The sequence below is a fragment of the Equus quagga genome, chromosome 6 (genome assembly GCF_021613505.1).
Source record: "Equus quagga isolate Etosha38 chromosome 6, UCLA_HA_Equagga_1.0, whole genome shotgun sequence".
In the NCBI taxonomy this organism is placed as follows: Eukaryota; Metazoa; Chordata; class Mammalia; order Perissodactyla; family Equidae; genus Equus; species Equus quagga.
In genome coordinates this window covers 69,764,231-69,782,817 of record NC_060272.1, presented here as the reverse complement: position 1 = coordinate 69,782,817, position 18,587 = coordinate 69,764,231, and the positions used below count along the sequence as shown (strand labels likewise).

The 18,587-nt window shown below is 41.0% G+C and overlaps 1 protein-coding gene across 8 annotated transcripts in view; it reads right to left on the bottom strand.

The window, feature by feature from the left end:
• STARD13 (StAR related lipid transfer domain containing 13) overlaps window positions 1-18,587 on the bottom strand; it is a 488,843-nt gene that overhangs the window by 48,320 nt on the left and 421,936 nt on the right. For all 8 annotated transcript variants that reach the window (XM_046664327.1, XM_046664326.1, XM_046664323.1 and 5 more), the window contains 2 exons: window positions 10,296-10,367; window positions 7,346-7,427 (listed from right to left, as the gene is read on the bottom strand). In XM_046664327.1, the coding sequence (XP_046520283.1) occupies window positions 7,346-7,427; window positions 10,296-10,367 (154 nt within the window). The remainder of the gene's footprint in view (window positions 1-7,345; window positions 7,428-10,295; window positions 10,368-18,587) is intronic.

Sequence of the window (18,587 nt, the reverse complement as noted above, 5' to 3'; positions counted from 1 at the left end):
AAGTTGTCTGCTCTAAAGGTCAAGGTTTCAAGGAAGAGTGTAAGCTCCATTGGCAAGTCAGTAAAGGACAATGGTCACAGTGGCCCAAGGATGAAGAACTAAAAAAATGTCCAGGTTGTCTTGGGCTTCTTTAGTTTCTGGAATTTCAGACAAATTTTAAATTCACACATGCCTGTACTGGAAAAGTCAGATGGGGTGTCCTTAGTTTTTTAACTGTTTACAATAATTGCATCTAATCCAGATAATTTCTCTAGTGAGAACTAGTCCAAGTTGAAACAAGGGTCACAACCTGAGATCTCTGAGAGGGGTTCAGAAATTGAAAGCAGAGCAAAACCGGTCTGGAGGTAAGCGGCTGGGATGGGGCACTCACTCACAGACGCACCGCGGAGGGTCTCAGCTCCTTGCCTGCCTGCCCCTTAGAAGTGGGTCTCCCAGGGGTCAGTCTTGGTCCTCTTCTCTTTCACTCTCTTGGCTGTCTCTGCTGTCCCTGGGTGACCTCACTCACTCTCAGGACTGTCATACCTTCAGATGCAGAGGATTTCACATCTTTGTCATCCAGCTGAGGCCCCTGTCCCGCTCCAGATGTGTACCCTCAGCCGCACAGTGTCGGCCCCCCAGGCGCCTCAGCTCATCACACCTTCCCCTCCCCAGAATCTGGCCAGACCTGACTGCCTCCCCGCAGCTGTTCCCTGCCTCAGAGAAAGGTGTCACCACCACCCAGCCACTCAAACCAGGAGTCTGGTTACTCTTGCTTCTGAACAACCACAATAATAATAACACCTGGTATTCATAGATTCTTCGGAGAATTAAACGAGATCAATGTAAGGAGCTTAGTATACTACTAAACAGCTGGTAAACGCTCACTAAATGTCAGCCACTGTGATCTATTATTTATTCGGCAAAGCGAGGCATTCTTAAAACCTTTGTTATGTACTTAACAATGCAATAAAAATACCTAAAAAAATATATAATATAGATATATAGAAGTGCATGACATTAAATATATAAACTCCTTTTTCTTCCCTCAATTTTTTTCCTATTTTTAGTTTCTTATGTATTCTTCCTGAAAGTTTAGGCATATAAAAGTTATTTTGAGTAGCTGGTTGGAAAAGGTACATAAAAGATCAATGTTTTTCACACAAATTAATACACATATATACACACATATACATATATATGTGAAATCTCCTATCTTTGACCCTACCGTGTCTATACGTGTCTGTATGCCAGGTCTCTACCATACTATATAGGCTACCTTGGGGAGAGGTTCATAGTGGGAGGTGGGGGTGGGGATGAAGATACATTTCCTGCATATTAATTTAATTTTAAAAAAAAGCTAAAAGTTTAAAATAGCTGCATCAAAATTTCATGTATTCTTGTCTGGGTCCTTCATGCTGGCCTCGTAGGGTCAGTTTCCAGGAAGCCCTCTCTGAAACCCTTTCCCCCTTAGCTATCCTGCATCTGTACTGACAGCGATTATACCGTTTGTCCAAGTAAATCATAATTTACTCATTTCTCAACCCTGGCACAACTGGCCTTTGGGGCCAGATGATCCTTTGTTGTGGGGGCTGCCTTGTCCATCGTAGGAGGTGTAGCAGCATCCATGGCTTCCACCCACCAGAGGCCAGCAGCCTCACCCCAGTGCGAGAAGCAAAAACATCCCCTGATGTCAAGAAGGAGGCAGAATGCTCCACCCCTCCGGGCGGAGAACTACTCCCCGGCCTGAGATCTCAGAGTGAGGATTCTGTCTTACTTGTCCTGTAGCAAGGAGAGGCCTCCAGAGACAGCCTCGATGAAGGGAGCTGAAGAACGAAGGACGAGGTACTGTGGCTCTCCTGATAGTAATTGGTTGAGTTCCATGAAGCATAAGGTGCAAAAGCCACCAGAATTTCTGTCTTTGGGACTTCTAAGTCAAATTCAGAAACTCTCAAGGCAACATACACATCTCTGGAAGAATTGCCTTCAAAGGTAAGTAACCTTCAAAGGAAAGTACCTCAAATCGCATTTCACAAAAACACCTCAGCTCTCTTTGGAAACTCCAGAAGCGGCCTGTCTGGCTTTGAATCCCAGCTCTGTCACTCACTAGCTGTGAGTGGGCAAATTATTCTACATCTCTTTGCCTCAGTTTCCTTATCTGTAAAATGGGAATGATGTTAGAGCCTACTTTATAGGATTGTTATAAGAATTAATAAGTAAATATTTGTAAAATGCTTAGAGTAATATTTGGTACATATAGTGAACACCTTGTATGTGTCTGACAGAGACAGAATCACTGCTTCTTGGGATTTGTATTTATTTATAGTCTCAGAATTTTAAAGGTGGAAGGGACCATGATTATCATCTACCATCCCATCTACATCCTTCTCCCAATGATTTGTTGAAGGTTTCAGTCCAGTTAATTGTCACAAATTGTTATATGGCATAACAATATATATAATACTGTACATTTTCTGTGATAAATATTCTAAATGGAAAAATATTTAAAATCTATTATCAATATCCATGAAGACTACCATTATTTAATATTATCAACGTTATTTAACATACTCAAATCAAATATGTGCCTTTGTGTGCAGAGGAAAATTTTAGGTATCATTTTTGTCAGCACTCCCCCCGACCTCCTCCCCCACCTTATATGAAAATCACTGTCATTATACTTATCCTTTTAAATATAAAGGGCAGTGCTAGAAGCACTGTATCACCCTAATCAATGCCACATCTCCACAAAACAGTGCTGAACAAGGTGAATACTCTGTTTTATACATGCTGTATTTAACTAGTATTTATTAACGATATAAGCTATGCAGATGGTTTACTGGCCTAATATTCCACTAGAAACTCAGAGATCACCTTGGGCATCAGGCCCTCTGTTAGCAGCCTGAGCCAGTCCTGCAAACCCAAATGCTAACAGAACATATGACTTAAAAATCTCATTCAGGAGCTCTGATTTGCCGCAATTTGCCTTAAAGGAGACAAACTTTTTTTTTTTTTAGATTTTTTTTATTTTTTCCTTTTTCTCCCCAAAGCCCCCCGGTACATAGTTGTGTATTCTTCGTTGTGGGTTCTTCTAGTTGTGGCATGTGGGACGCTGCCTCAGCGTGGTCTGATAAGCAGTGCCATGTCCGCGCCCAGGATTCGAACTAACGAAGCACTGGGCCGCCTGCAGCGGAGTGCGCAAACTTAACCACTCGGCCATGGGGCCAGCCCCAAAGGTGACAAACTTTTGCAAGCTATTTTGACACCTTGCCTCAGCCTACATTCTGACACAGTTTCAACGACCTCATATAGGTTCTTAAATTTGCAATTAGCTTTTCATTACTCATAGGGGAAAACATTTTTCAATTAAGAATCTAGTCAAAAAACATCAAAACAGAATTATAATTGTGGTCGCTAAAATAGTGGAAACAGTACTACCCTGACTTGCAGAAACGAGTATGTACAGAGCAGCTACTGTATGCTGGTGCTGTGAGAGCTGGGAAACAAAGGCTACAAGAGGTCACCATCCTGGATGGTCACACCTTCAGCAAAAACAGTCAACCTGTCTGGTTTCTGAGACATAACAACGAGAGCTACACATCCACATGGCCCTCCCTGCCATCAACATCCTCCACACAATATATTTTTCCAAGCCAACCAGAAAGTTAACCCTGTTCAACAACTCCCCAAGTGTAATTCTGGACCTAGGACATTAACTGTCTGTCCACACAGGAGACACACTTCTGGGAAACCAAAGGTGAGTAAAATTCTTGTGGGCAACATTTGCAGGAGATCTTCAGCAATCTCGTCTTCATTTGTCGACTTGGCAGAAGCTACCTGCCCTCTGGCTACGGTTCTCTTTACGATTCCGCATTGGCTCAGCATTTCAAATATGCATGAGAAATGGATAGGCCACAAAGCTTTAAAAATAAAACATGAGACCAGCTCTATCAGGGTGTCTGCAGTGCACGAGGAAGAAAAGGAATAAATTCACAACTCCTTACTGCTCTCCAGGCATCAATCATTACACACCGTGTGAGTGGGTGAGCGTCTAATTAACCACTCATCAATCTCAAAGTTTTAAATGTGCTGTAATTCCCCTCAGGCTGCGAGTCTTCCTTGTGCCCGCTTTCCCCTATTTGGAATGTGGGAAATCTGCGTCTTGGTGGAACTCGAAACAAAGGGAGAGAAACTCCATTCACATTCCCTTTAACCAAGCTCCCTTCATATCTGCTACCTACTTTGCCTGCTTCCCTTGATCCAGCCATCCACGCTGTGACGACCTTTGCCCTCTGTTCCCCCACCCCACCCGCTCCTGAGCTCCGAGCATCTCAGCTCACACACCTCCAGCCGAACACTTTTCTGACTTCATAATATTTTTGGAGACTTAGCTGTCCTAAGAATTATTCCAATTATAACAACCTCCTGCCACTCTAACCATTTTACACAAGCTGGGCCTTCACCAAGAGCACTGCGGTGTCTGGCATTGCTGCGCTTCTTCCCCGTGTTTGCAGACTAATGTCTCTTGGGGTACGTCTGTATGGATCCTGCCAAGGGCTGTATCAGAGATGGGTCATGGGCTCTACAACAGAGGGCTTCTGATTTTTCTGGCTGACATTAGTATTATCATTCAGAACTTTATATCTCTAAATGATTTCCCATTAATTATACTGGCTCATATCTATAATATGTCTGAAAGATTTTTTCTTTTTTTGGTGAGGAAGATTGTCACTGAGCTAACAACTGTGCCAATGTTCCTCTATTTTATGTGGGATGCTGCCACAGCATGGCTTGATGAGTGGGCCTAGGTCTGCACCCAGAATCCGAACCCATGAGCCCTGGGCCACCAAAGCAGAGTGCGCCAACTTCACCACTACGTCACAGGGCTGGCCCCTTGAGAGATATTGTTTTAAAAAGGGTAGACTCTGATGGACAAGTCCAGAACTTAGTCAGGGCATCTCAGATCACATGCAGCAGTGAGTAGATAATGATTTACCACCCCACATGTTTGAGATTTAAAGCTGGGCCCATAAAGCTAGATAACACTAGACACCTATTAGAATGGTTAAAAGCAAAACAAAACAAAAAAAACTGACAATACCAAGTGCTAACAAAGATGTGGAACAACTAGAACTCTCATATATTGTTGGTGGGAATACAAAACGATACGGTCACTTTGGGAAAGTTTGGTGATTTCTTTTAAAGTTAAAACATACTTATTATATGAACCCCATAATCCCATTTCTAGGATTTTTACCCAAAAGAAATGAAACCTCATGCTCATAGAAAAATTTGAATATGAATGTTTCTAGTGGCTTTATAACCATCCAAACTGGTGACAACACAAATGTCCTTTAATTGGTGAATGGATAGGCAAACTGTAATATAGCCATACAATGGAATGCTACTCAGCAATTGTATTGACTGATACATACAACGATATGGATGAGTCTTAAGTGCATTAAGTGAAATGAAGCTAGACTGAAAAAGCTACATACTCTTTGATTTCATTTATATGGCATTCTGGAAAAGGCAAAACAATAGGTACAGAAACCAAATCAGTGGTGGCCAGGGGCTGGGAGTAGGGGTAGAGGTTGATGACAAAGGGGAACCAGGGAATTTGGGGAGTGATGGAGCTGTTCTATATATCGGCTGTGGCGGTGGTTACACGACTGTAGGCCTTTGTCAAAACTCAAAGAACTGTACACTGAAAATAGTGAATTTTACTTTATACATACATGATGCTTTGATCGAAAGAAAACATAAATTTAAAAAATACAATTGGGAAAAAAGATAATGTAATATAACACAATTAAAATGCAAACATTATTTCTTTTGAAAAATATGCCAACTAGTAAAAATACCCTGGGTTGAAACTAAGAAGGAAAACTCAGGACAAGGTTCTGGATGAACAGTTCTGAGCCGGATAAATGCTCATGAGGAGACAGTGGCCTCTGCTTGCGATGTGCTTCAGACATGCTGAAGAGAAAACACTGCTTTCCCAATTCATGACCTTTAAAGACTCACAACCAAACCATCCATTCGTCTCACAACCGCTCACAAATGGCATTTCGTGCTTGTGTGTTTTCTAGTCCAAATAGCCTGTGCATGTAATTTGCGATTGGAAGAGTTCTTTGCTCCTCTACCCACTCAAGCCAGCTCACAGTCCTGCTTTTTCCTTGAACGTTCACAGATCATGGCTTAACTCAAATCTATTTTCTCTTCATATAGGAACTACCATAGAGTGATCAGCTTGTGAACGCAAAAATATATATGTCTGAAGATTCAGCAAGCCTAAGATTATTTACACACCACTCTAACATACATTCCTCTCTCTTATCTTGACAAAAGTTTTGCTCATCGTTACTTTCCTCTTAAACTGCCATCTTTTCTATGTCAAACACAGAAAGTGCTAGAAAGAAGATTAGACTGCAAGTTATCAGTACTGAGTTTTAAGGTCAGTTCAGCCCATAACTAACTGTGTGGCCTTGGAAAAATGACTCACCTCCTGCAACTAATATTTATCTCCAGCTCTGACCTCTCTCCAGGGCTTTGGTTAGGAAACTTCAAATTCCTACAGACACATACAACCTTTCACATGCATTTAATTGTTCAGGGATATTGATTACATTGGCGTCTTTTTTTTTTTTAAAGATTGGCACCTGAGCTAACAACTGTCATTGGCATCTTTTTTATTACCCAAATTATAATTGTTACTTACTTGTTCATGTATTCATGCTTCATTTCTTCAACTAGATTTCTCCAACCAGACTATAAATTCTTCGAGGGGAGGGAGCTATTCATATATACATCTTTGTTTCCTTATATCATCTACCACGTTGCAAAGGCTCAAATATTCCAGGTTGCCAATATGATTACTTGAGCTTACATATTCCAGTTTGCTGATGTAATCACTCGACTTTCCAAAAACTGCAGCCAAGTTTAACATACTCATGGAGTTTTCCAGGTCCTTCCCTGACCGTTCACGCTGTGGCCCACCTGCTGCCTCCTACTCACCCACCCACACCCTAAGCACCGTCTATAGCCTCACCTTGTTTTACTATTTTCATAGCATTTAACACTCTCTAAGATAACATCTCCCTCTCCCTTTCTCTCTCTCTTTCTTTCTCTCACTCTCTCTTTCTTTTTCCTAATCTATTGTCTGAAGCCTCCTACTAGGATTTAAGCTCCACGAAACCAGGGACTAATCATGCTCACCAGTGTATGCTTAGAACCTGGACCCATGCTAGGCACATAGTAGGCTCTCAAGAAATACTTACGAATTGTTGAACCCGCCCCTCAATCTAGTGATACCTACTTGAGACTTTCTTTCCAACTGAAAGAAATAAAAATACTTCACATGATTTACCTGCAAAGAGGTTCTACAAGGTCCTTTTCAAGAAAATCATGATCGTTCTTGACAGCCACAATGTTGATGGGAAATTGGGAATCTGAAAGAGAGACAGAGAGAAACAAAGGGGTTTATGTTTTATCTGAACGGGCATCAGCATCTTCAGGTCACCACGTTTCTGTACACATGACTGATCTTAACAGCAGTACTCCTCAATAACGGGTGTGTTGGTAATGTTTAAGATAGCAGGCAGCATTATATTATCACAATAAATGCTCTTAAAGGTACAAAAGTAGTGTGAAATATGACAATAACCTAGTGCTTGACCTTGGATAGGACTGAATGCTAAGTGCCTGTGTTTCTATGCCTCATCATTATCATAGACATTTGCCTGGATGGAGAAGAGACTTTACACTCTCACCATCCACTGTAGGTCACTGACTTCTATCCTGATTGGTTCATGAAATATTTAGTTTGGCAGATTTTTAAATTTCCTTCAGAAAGGCAATTTCCAAAAATACCCAAAGCTCAATGGCCTCAAACATTTTCTTTTGTAGCAAAATCTTGAGTTACTTCAGAATATCAGAAAACTACTCAAACAACTGAATCTACCCAAACAGAAGAAGAAATTCTAACATCATGACTTTTCTGCCACAGACTATTTATGCCAGCTTTGGAGGTCATGGGCAAGACCCAGGACACAGTGCTAATTTTAGGTACTTCATTCATGGAAGCAAAAGTCTAGAGATCACTGTAATAGAGGCCATGGTCAAAGCCAACAGACAAAGTCAGTTCATTATCATTATCCTGTAATTCTTTCTCTTCCTCATCTTATATTTTGCACTGCCTCCACCTTGCCAATCATAATAAATCTAAGGGTCTCTAAATCTTAATGTGAGTTGGGAATAGAAACAATTCCTCTTTTGATGAAAAAAGTAATGTGAGTGAATTCCAGATGGTGCCAGAATGAAGACTGTCTCGTTCTGCTAGAGAGGGAGGATGTGTAATGAGGAACACAGACACGGAAGTCTAGCTGCCCGGGCTTTGAGTCCTGACTCTGCCACTCCCTAGCTGTAGAACTGTGGGCAAGTCACTTAACCTCTTCCAGGCCTCTGTTTCCTTATCTGTAAAATGGGGATGATGATAATTGTAATACCTACTCTACAGCGTTGTTTCTATTAAATGAATAGTACATGTAAAGTGCTTTCGACAGCACCTGGCGCCTAGTAAGCTCTGTGTAAGTCTTTGCTCTTATTCTTATTACATTTATTCAAGGCCTATGGCTTAAACACAATCTGACAGGCACATTTTACCTATGAGATATCTTTACTTCTTAGCCATTTATGGACTCTTCACATTTAAATCATATAGTATTTTGAGTTTACAAAGAAAGTGCACATTTTAGAAAGTAGACTGCATTGGGGCAGAAAAGATTGAGATTTTAATTATGACTCTTCTATCTTATAACCTCAGAAAAGCCACTAACCTTTTCAGGCCTCTTTCTTATAATCAGTAAACTGGTGGTGGGGGGTGGGAGTGAAGGCTGCTTAGTCCAAAACTGTAAGACCCCTCCTTTGTCTATGATTCTGTCAAAACTTTTACCAGAGATTCTAGACTTTGAAGCACATTCAGAGATATGCCCTCCTTTATCCTCATAAAATTCAAGTGAGAGAAGTGGAATAAGTTTTTTTTAAAAAAATATAAAACTGAGCTTCTAGGTGAGTGGATGAGATTCACCAGGAGTGACAGTTAATTTTGTTGATTCTTTCCATCCTAAATAAGTTCTACCTTGTCAGGAAGAGAAGGCTATATTGTGTAGTGTGCTAGATATCCTCTCTTTAGTCCTACGGACGCACTCTCCACTTTTCTGTACCCTCGTTTGTGCCCCAGGATCACCTGTGTGGATGGCATTTAAGAAGATCTGTGTCCTCTGGCTTCCTTTTGCGTTTGGCCAATGGGAAGCCCTGGCTGGAGAGAGAGGGAGGGAGGAGGATGAGATCAGGATATTTATCCTCCTGGTTCTCTCCATGGGAGGCTGTCCACCACCAGCTGGGTCCTCCACTCCTGGGGCCTGCTCTAACGATCCTCTCTCCTTCTGGGCTCTGGTACCCTGGCTCTCCGCCTATCCCTTTGGGCCTAGGACAGTAACAGGTCTGCTCCTACAGGCTCTGGACTCTAGTACTGTTCCTCAAGGTTTCCTATGTCTTGCCCACATCTTTGTAATGAACACTTTTAGAAATAAGTCCTCCTCAGATATCTCAAGTGTGCCATCTGCTTACTGTTTGGATGCTCACTAATTCACTATATATAAGGATTAGCCAAGAAGTAGTCAGATGCTTTGGTATAATTTTAGGAATAAGTAAGATATAGGTAAGGTTAACTGTCAATTAAAACATCAATGACAGGAAGTATGATGCTGGCAATAAAAGCATCTTACCTAAAACCCAGAAAAGCAACATCTGATCCATATTCTGTCTTAAAAATTTTCATATCAAGTAAACACAACTAAAGAAAAGTCTCAAGACAATGAGTTTTGTGATTTCTAGGAAATTTATCAACAACCATTTATTGTACTTTCAAATTGAAAGTAATGAAGAAAAACAAGGAAAAAGGAAAAGAAAGAGACTGCAGAAAAACTGTTGATGGAAGAACACTAGAAGGAACAGGCAGAGTTGGGATTGGTGGTAAAGGGATGAGAAGAAGAAAGTGGGAAGCAGAAAGGAAAGAAGTGCGACGTGAGAAGCAGAGCAGAAAGTGAAGCCAGCTTGGGAAGCGATACTCATTTCTAAATTGGCATCAGGATAAGCTCTGGGCATTGCAAAGGCAATAAGAGGGAAATAAAAGAGGGAAAGAGATAGCAAAAGGAAACGGCTGAGAAAAGACTTGGAAGCCAAAATACATCACAGGATGTGTGCGGCCCACTTTGAATTTATTGTCTTTATAAAGAGCGAAGAGAAGGCCAACCTACCCTCATATAACTGAGCGTATTGCGGGAACCCGGCAGCACGAAGCCAGTCGCATGCTTCCTTCGCCTCAATTTCTGAAAAATACAAGAAAGGGAAATGCATGAGTCCAATGGCTGCACGCTAGTACCCTATCTTCTTAATCAAGGAGAAACCAGAGAGCATTGTGCAAGTTATTACAAAGCAAAATCGTTCTCAGGTAAGACTGTCTAAGTAGGTCTACCCAGAAATGGGTGTAAAATGAGCAGGTATCACATAGGTACTTGTTATGTGTCTACGAAGATTATCTCAATGTTGATCCATAAGTACTTGGATAATAACAAAACCACAGATTACAGAACACAAAGGCTGAGTTTCAGGCAGGGAAAAATGTCTTATTTATACACCAGGGAACCAGGAGACTAGGGAGAAGCAGGAAATACTTCCTTATGATCCTGTTTTTTTTTAATGATTTTTTTTTTAACTTTCAAAGATAAGGCTAAGAATATTTATTCAACATTCTTTTACTCTTGGATAATGAAAGAAAGAACACAACTGGGTAGTCTATGAAAATGTATTTTCTCATGAAGAAAGATATTACAAAAATCCAGTTTAATATTATTTCTTTAATTTTACTAATGGTTCTAATTCCCAATGCCTTACAACAAGATGTTCATTCATCAAGCACATTAGAATGATATCAGAGCGCAGCATGGAAAAGTAAAGCTGACTGTCCAGAATTGAGACATGAGTTTGATGTGGCTGCTAGAACCTCAGGGGGCCAAACCCAAGAGGCTGATCTGTCCTTTAGGTGACCGTTTTCAGTGTGGACATAACAACCACCCATGGGACCACCTGCCTGGAGAGGCTGTGGAGGGAGATGGGAGGAGCCTGTAGTATGTGAACTAGGTCACTTTTTGACCTTGTGAATTCTGGATGATTTCCCAACCACAACTCTGTTAGATAAATATGAATGCAAGGGAAAAGAAGTTCATCTGTCAAAAGTTCAGTTTCTCCAAACAAAATTAAACAGCCTCTTACAACACGTCTCTACCCAGGCCCCTTCCTCTGATGTTGGGATGAAGCCCGGTCAGGTCACTGTATTTCCATTTACTCTGACGTGTGTTTTTCCCCATAGCAGAAGCCAGAGAGTACAGTGTGTTCTCGGGATCACTGCATAAAAACGATCCACACTAACATCAGCCCTGGGCCTGAGACTGCACATCTAGAATGAAAGCTCAGTGTCTGTGCAGCATAATGTTTAATGTGACAGAGCTATCTGTTATATGTTAGGAAAACACACCAAAGGCCAGCTCTTGCACAGGCCTCAAAGGGAAGAGCAAAAGCCTACAGCCCCGTCTCCCTGATCTGGTTGGACATGCGTTGAGATTTGCCATTAAATTCGGGAAAATCACGATCCCAGAGTTTTCCTTCCATGTCCCAGAGCGTCTGCTTCTTTTGGCATCCCCTAATCCACCGTCATTCCAGGGACTGACAATTTCTAAATCTTGAGTTTTTTCTCTGACACGAGGGTTTTTTACATAATGGCTACCAGCACAGACCTAACACGTCCTCATTCTTGCCTCGTAGGCATCACTGAAATACCCGGGGCACCAGGCTGAAAATAAAAGCTCTGGAAAGCATTTCTATCAGGAGGGGTGTCTCTGAGATCCACAGTGCAGTTCAAAATGACCTTCAGCTGAACCGCACTGTGTTGGCTAACTTGGGCTTTCCCTTCGGGAGGTACAAAGGGCAATTATTGTACGTCTCAAAAGTTCTATTTAGTACTCATTTGAGAGACCTTCTGTGAAGGCTTCCTCTTTGATAACCACACAAGTATTTGAGGGGACGCAGGAAACGCACGTTCTGACTGTAACACGGAGAAAATGTGGTGAGTTACTACTGAGTCACAGACAGGCTGTTGCGTTCTAGCTTTTCAAGCTTCAGATTCGCTTTCTACTTCAATATGAGACTGTGGATGGTGATGAGAAAACATCTAATTTCTAGACATGCTCTAAACTTAATTATGAGTCAGCAAGTCTTAGAAGTATAGAATTCTGTATTTTCTATTTTAATTACATGAATAGTATGCCTTTGTCTATTTTATTACTTGCACTATTGTCAAAAAGTAGTGTTAAGTGGAAGAGCCCCAGAGAGACAGACCATGAAGAACAAATGGAGGAGACCCGGAAGGCAGGGGCCCTACAACATAGAAAGCTCAAAGGAGAGTGGGAAGGGAGCTTATGAAAAAAGTGTGCACTCCACCAGTCTAGGGAAAGTGGGGGTTCAGACAGTTGGAAGGAAGGATAATGCGGTGGTGGAGAGGTGGGCAGCAGAGGTCTTCAGAGAAAAACTCCTCCTGGAACTGAAGTCTCTGGCCGGGCAGTGGAACAGGGCTCAGGCGAACCTGGGAGATTTTATTTAAGAGGCTCTCTAGATGACTTCATTTTCTTTTTACACAAGAGCAACATAGATAGTGAACTGAAATTCTACCCACACATAAACATGAATAACCAAATCTTAACCAGAACCCAGCTAAATCAAACCCTCAAATACGCCGATTTTTTAAATGGGTAGGCATTTAGCCTATGTCTCAGAGACAAGTGACAACAAAAACCCCAATTAGTAGACAATAAATGAGAAGAAGCCACATCCCAGCCATGGGGGATGGCTCCTCGCTGTTACTCCCACACCAACTTGTTATTCTATTTCTGAAATGTCTCTCAAACACATTCCCCTAATCTAGCTGTAGGCCCAACACCTTGATACCTCAATTTAAGGGTGAAACAAGCCCTTGTTTACCACCTAGTGACAAAGCAGACAAAATAATCAGGCATTAACCACTATCAAATTTGACTTTGCCCATCAAGACGAGTTGGAGAAAAAAAAGAGACTTAGGGTTTCTACTATTTGCCACAGCCCCTGCGAACTCCTATCAGCCAAAAGCTAACGTGTTCCCCAGGGCGTATGACCCTTGCAGTGGCCAAAATGATTGGAGAATTAAAAAGGAATCATTATTGCCAGTGTCATCATTTCACAAAGATCTACTTAATGAGATTTAAATGACATTTGAGGGACTGTGAAAATCTTCTTTACTGCGCTCTTGCTAGCCAGCGTAATATTACGTAAAAGCTTTAAGGGCCATTCAAATCACATTTTGATAGTTTTATTCCTTCTCCATTTGCAGTGCATACCTGTCCCTGTAGCAGCTCCAAGGCTACAAGGCAAAGCATCAACCTGCTGCAAATCTCCTGTAGAAAACCTGTGTGGGGGTGGAACTAAGAATGCCCTTGGACAGACTGGCCTGCTGATCTCTACCATGGTTACTGCATTCCATTACCGGAGAAAATTCAATCCATCTGGCTTGGAATCACGACAGGATTGCAGCACAATTTTTATAATTATTATATGTAAAAATCATTTCCGTTTTACTCCATAGCGGGTATCTATTGTTTGCCTGCCCAACAACCTTTCCCACTTCTTTGGATAACAGAACCTCTCTATGTCAAGAGCCTCTTCTATCTGGTTTAGGTGGGGCGGACATTCCTGGTTGCCCCAATCACATCCCTTGGCCCCATTTCTACCACTCACATGCGGAAGACCTGTTCCTTAAGAGCACCCCATTCCCCTGGTCCAAGGAGACCAAGGAGCTTTGGTCAACAGTTTGGGGGCTGAAATCAACTGGTTGAAAAGGGAGACAGCCAGTTTTTCAATTGGTAACTTGATCTGCACAAAAACCAAGCAAACCCTTTCACTCAATAAATCAGGAAGATGGTTTGGTGCTAGGCATGCCCTTCTGCCACATATCTGTGATTCTACTTGAGGGAAAGTCAGTTTGCCTTGGCTGCCTTTCCAACATGTAGAGCATGACGTGACCTCTGTCCAGAGACAGGCACAGCAGAGGAAGGCTGTCTCAGTGGGTGCCCAAGGAGCCGCACATCAATGGGCATGAGAACATAGACACTGTAAAAACTAACTATGGCCGGTGACACTGGTTTTAAAAAGTATTATCATGTTTCTTAGTTACACATGCTCAGTGTTGAAAATATAAAATATACAGAAAGGCAAAATGAAAGAAAAATGTCAACTCTTGTCCCATTACTGGTGCCTAATTCAATATATGTTATTTGTCAAAATGGTAATCACCGTAATATCTTTGGTTGACTACTTTTTTCATATAATAACAGATGGTGAATTTTTTCCCATATAATGATATTGCTGGTCAAAATGAGAAATTTACTTTGTTTTGAGAATGATGCTTAATTTGAAATACCTGATTTTTGAATACTGCCAATTGTATCTCACTACTGGGAGGTCATAACATCAAGGTAGCCGAGAGAAAATGGTTCAGCAGGACTTCACCAACATAGACTGATTGTGGAGAAGGCTTGAAGTCAGAGTTAAAAGAGATGTACAAGCCATTTCTTTAACGAAATATCACTTAGTGATGTCCGGCTACAGTCAGGTGGACAAGGCTCTGGAGGGCGTCAGTCAAGTCAGGAGCTCTATTGAACACAGAAAATTTGCCTCCCAGGTTTGCAGGCCTCCTCTTATGTTACAAAATCGTTGAATTTTCAGACTGACATTTCTAGAATGCTTGGGAGCAGTGTGCTCTCCTAGCTAAGCATTTTAAGTATATTTTTTTTGTTTACATTTTTCTTAACATAGCAAATAGTTTTTCCATAGCTAACCCAAGGGAATACTATTCTTTCTAAATGACCAAAAATTCAAATTAGGGCCAAATTAAATTTTATGTTCACGAGAAAATTAACTGGCTAGAAGGAATCTGGTCTACCGTGGAAAGTTTATGAAATCATTATATACAGGCATATGTATTTATGTTGTTCTTACAAATCTCCTGGGATTTTGATGGACAAACTGACTCCAATTTAAGTAGGTCTTCTTTCTTAAATGTTCATTAAATGTACTCAAGAGAAGTGGGGAAAAAAAGACATCACGGATCTCCATGTGACTTAGAAAAGCAGGCTCGAAAACAGGGTTTTGTTTTTCATTTAAACTGGTGAACATGGTGGGCAACCTGCTTCTGAAAGATTATGGCTGAGTCAACCACCACAAGATGCCTGCAGTGGATACAATTATCACTATGAAAGTACGCCAAATGCATTAACATTTCAACAGGGTCGTGGTTGTTGGCTTAGGATGATTTCTATGGCTGAGTTAGCTTCATTATCAACGTACTACTTAAGACGAATGACTCCTTTGTCTCCAGACGGAATTTCTCAAGTGAAGTTCCTATGTACTGGAGGTGTATTTATCTGGCCACACACTAGGCTAGCTGTGTTAAAGTCAATGCTGGAGTATCTATTCTGACTATATATGGGTATGAATGATGCAATCATTAATATTATATAGAATCATATACTACCACCACAATCCTTCTCCAAGGAGGTCTTTGTAACCCTAACCACAGGTTCAGGGTGAAACAACAAGTTTTCTATTAATAACAGGCTTTGCTTTAAATCCCACATCGTGGTGTCAGAATACATCTTTTTGCACTCTTTGATTTGTGTAATAAGTTTATTGTGACGTGTAAAAGGCCTAAATAAGTTTTAAATGTATACCATGTATAATTTTTTCTAATGAGCATAACATTTTCTTTCCATGATATTCTAGGTTACTAATAGAGTTAAAATACAGGTTATTTAGAATAAATTTAAGATTATTAATCACTGAATATTCAAATCAGTAAACTAATGGATAAACACCCATTTTATCTCCACATAAATTAAGGCAATTTTTTTCTTGATGTGTAGCAAAATATCTTGCTGTCAGCTAACATAAAACTATAGAAGGAACAAATCTGGAGCTGGAGATATCCCTGTGACACCTAATTGCACTCAGGGTAAGACGGAGATTCACGGCTGTGTTTACATGCACTTTTTTCCTAAAAGCAAGAGTCACAGACACGTTGAGACATATTATTCCAATTCTTAACATTAGCCTTATTTCTCAGGTCTTGAAATATCTTCTGCAAGCTGGATTCACAGCAAATCCAGTCACTTAAAAATAATTTCTATTAGGGTAAACGAGGATCAAGCAAATTGTATAACTAAGTAGTAGGTCTATTCCCAGTCACGTGTGTTTGTAATCACCCTTTTTCAGTCTTGCTGGGGAAATCATATATATATATATAAATCATATATATATAATTTATTTACTTACTAAATTTATAATGAAAACATACACACACACATATTTTCTTACATGTTCCCAATGATTCCTGGCCCTTTCTAGTTGCCACGTAACTTGCAGTTGTCCTCCAACCATCCTCCATACTTCTTATCCCACTGATGTCAGGCTTGGCCATATGACCCACTTTGGGCAATGAAATGTGAGCAGAAGTAATGTATGGTAGCTTCAAGCAAAACCCTTCAAGAGCCATCTTTCTGCCAGCTTTCCTACTCTTTTCCCTTTACCATGAGGCTAGTATGTCTCAGACAGAGGCTGTTCCTCAAGCCTGGGTCTTGGAATGACGACACGGAACAAAGCCATAGCAGATGAGCTGCTAACGTGTAATGTGAGCAAGAAATAAACTTCTGTTGTTTCAGGCCACTACAACCTGGGGGACAACTTGTTACAGTGGCGTAATCTAGCATAAGCTAATTTATCACAGCTGCCAGCTATTCATTCTGTAGGTGAAGCACACAGAATGCACTATGGACCTTTATTTCAACTTGAAGCTGTCGGGATATCGGTCAGTGTGTCATAGAAACAAACACAGTCTTAGTAATCGTTTTTGCTTAGAATTCTGCTCCCCTGCCTACAGTGCATGGTCTATATGAATTAAAGAAATGTAAACAATCCTTTCACGCTCATCCATCACATGCTTCCATATGTGTGTGTCTGCACATTCACAAACACACACACTTTTTCTCTCACATACACACTTACACTGCAAAAAATCAAAAGTTCAGTTGCAGCTGAACAAGGAAAGTTTTCAGGAATATAAATACTATTCTCCATGCCCATAGTCCTAGTAGTATTAAAAAAAATGTACAATCCCCTCCAATCAATCTCAAAGAAAAAGAAAGAAGAAAATATATGCTCTACCAGCCAAATAGTTTCTGGCCAGATTGTTTTGAGTCAAGTTTTCCATGAGGCAGAGTAGCTCTTTATTCTCTTCTCTCACTTGGTACAGACTGTTCCCATCAGGCGCCTGTGGTATTTCTCAGGGAGGCTGCATGCGTACACAAGCATATGAACACCCCCAGCTTTTTGAAGTTGTGGAGCCACTGCCTACCACTAAATCCCAAGAGGTTCTTCAAGATGGAGTCAGTTAAGCAACTGAAATGCAAGGTAGGGGAACAGAGCATTGATTCAGACAATCAGAAAGAGGCTCATCATTTGCAGGCCTTGGCCAAAGTACCTCCATACTGACCAACCAAGATAATAGGGTCTTGTCAATCTTCCTTGGGACAAGGGTATAAGATTCTGGAGATGGTTTTTCTTTCTAACTTGACTTCTGTGGCTTCTCTTGAAAAGGTGGAGACTAAGAGTCCGTGGTAGCCATCTTGATGTTGGATCTCAGGAGCAGAAGCTGGAATTTCCACAAGGTCGACCAAACCGCCGGTATCAGAAGGGTCCCTGTGTTTTCCCTCTGTCATGCCAATGACTTCTTGCCCAGGGAAGAGCAACTGCTTTGGACAAGTCCCAACACCACTGGGGAGCCAGGTTTCTTGGCTTTGGGCAGGTAATCTTCTATCTTATATTGCTTTAAGACTCTTATTTTTTAAATGGTACAAAAATTATGCATGTCTTTAGGGAATCAAACCCCTTCTATAGCTATTTTCAGACATATCTGAATGTCTATACTTATAGAGGCTTATCTGCTATTTCAGTTGCTTAGCTCAACTCTTTTATAGCTCTCGGTACACCCATTCCACTGGAAGCTTTCATGACATCAGGGAAAACTGTGCCATGTATGCACCAGAAGGAACACAGAATCTGTCTGGATAAAATTACTCCAAGAACCCCACAGACCCTTTTCCAGTCGTTCACTCCTTGCAGGGCTGGCATGACAAGATACAACATCACCGAAGCTTCTGTCTCCCAGCTCAAGGCTTTGTGCATTTAACCTCCCAGCAACTGGGACACCTGGATCAATCAAAACTAGTGTTTGCTTAATTTATCCCAAGAAAAGATGTGCACAACTCAAGTGTAATTTTGTCATCTGACTATATATAAAAGCTTGATAGTGTATGTATGTATGTATCTTTTATTTTTAAATATTGGAAATATTTATTGGGATAAAATATTTACTGGGAATTTTTCAAATTGTCGTTGCCAGTTTTCTGGAA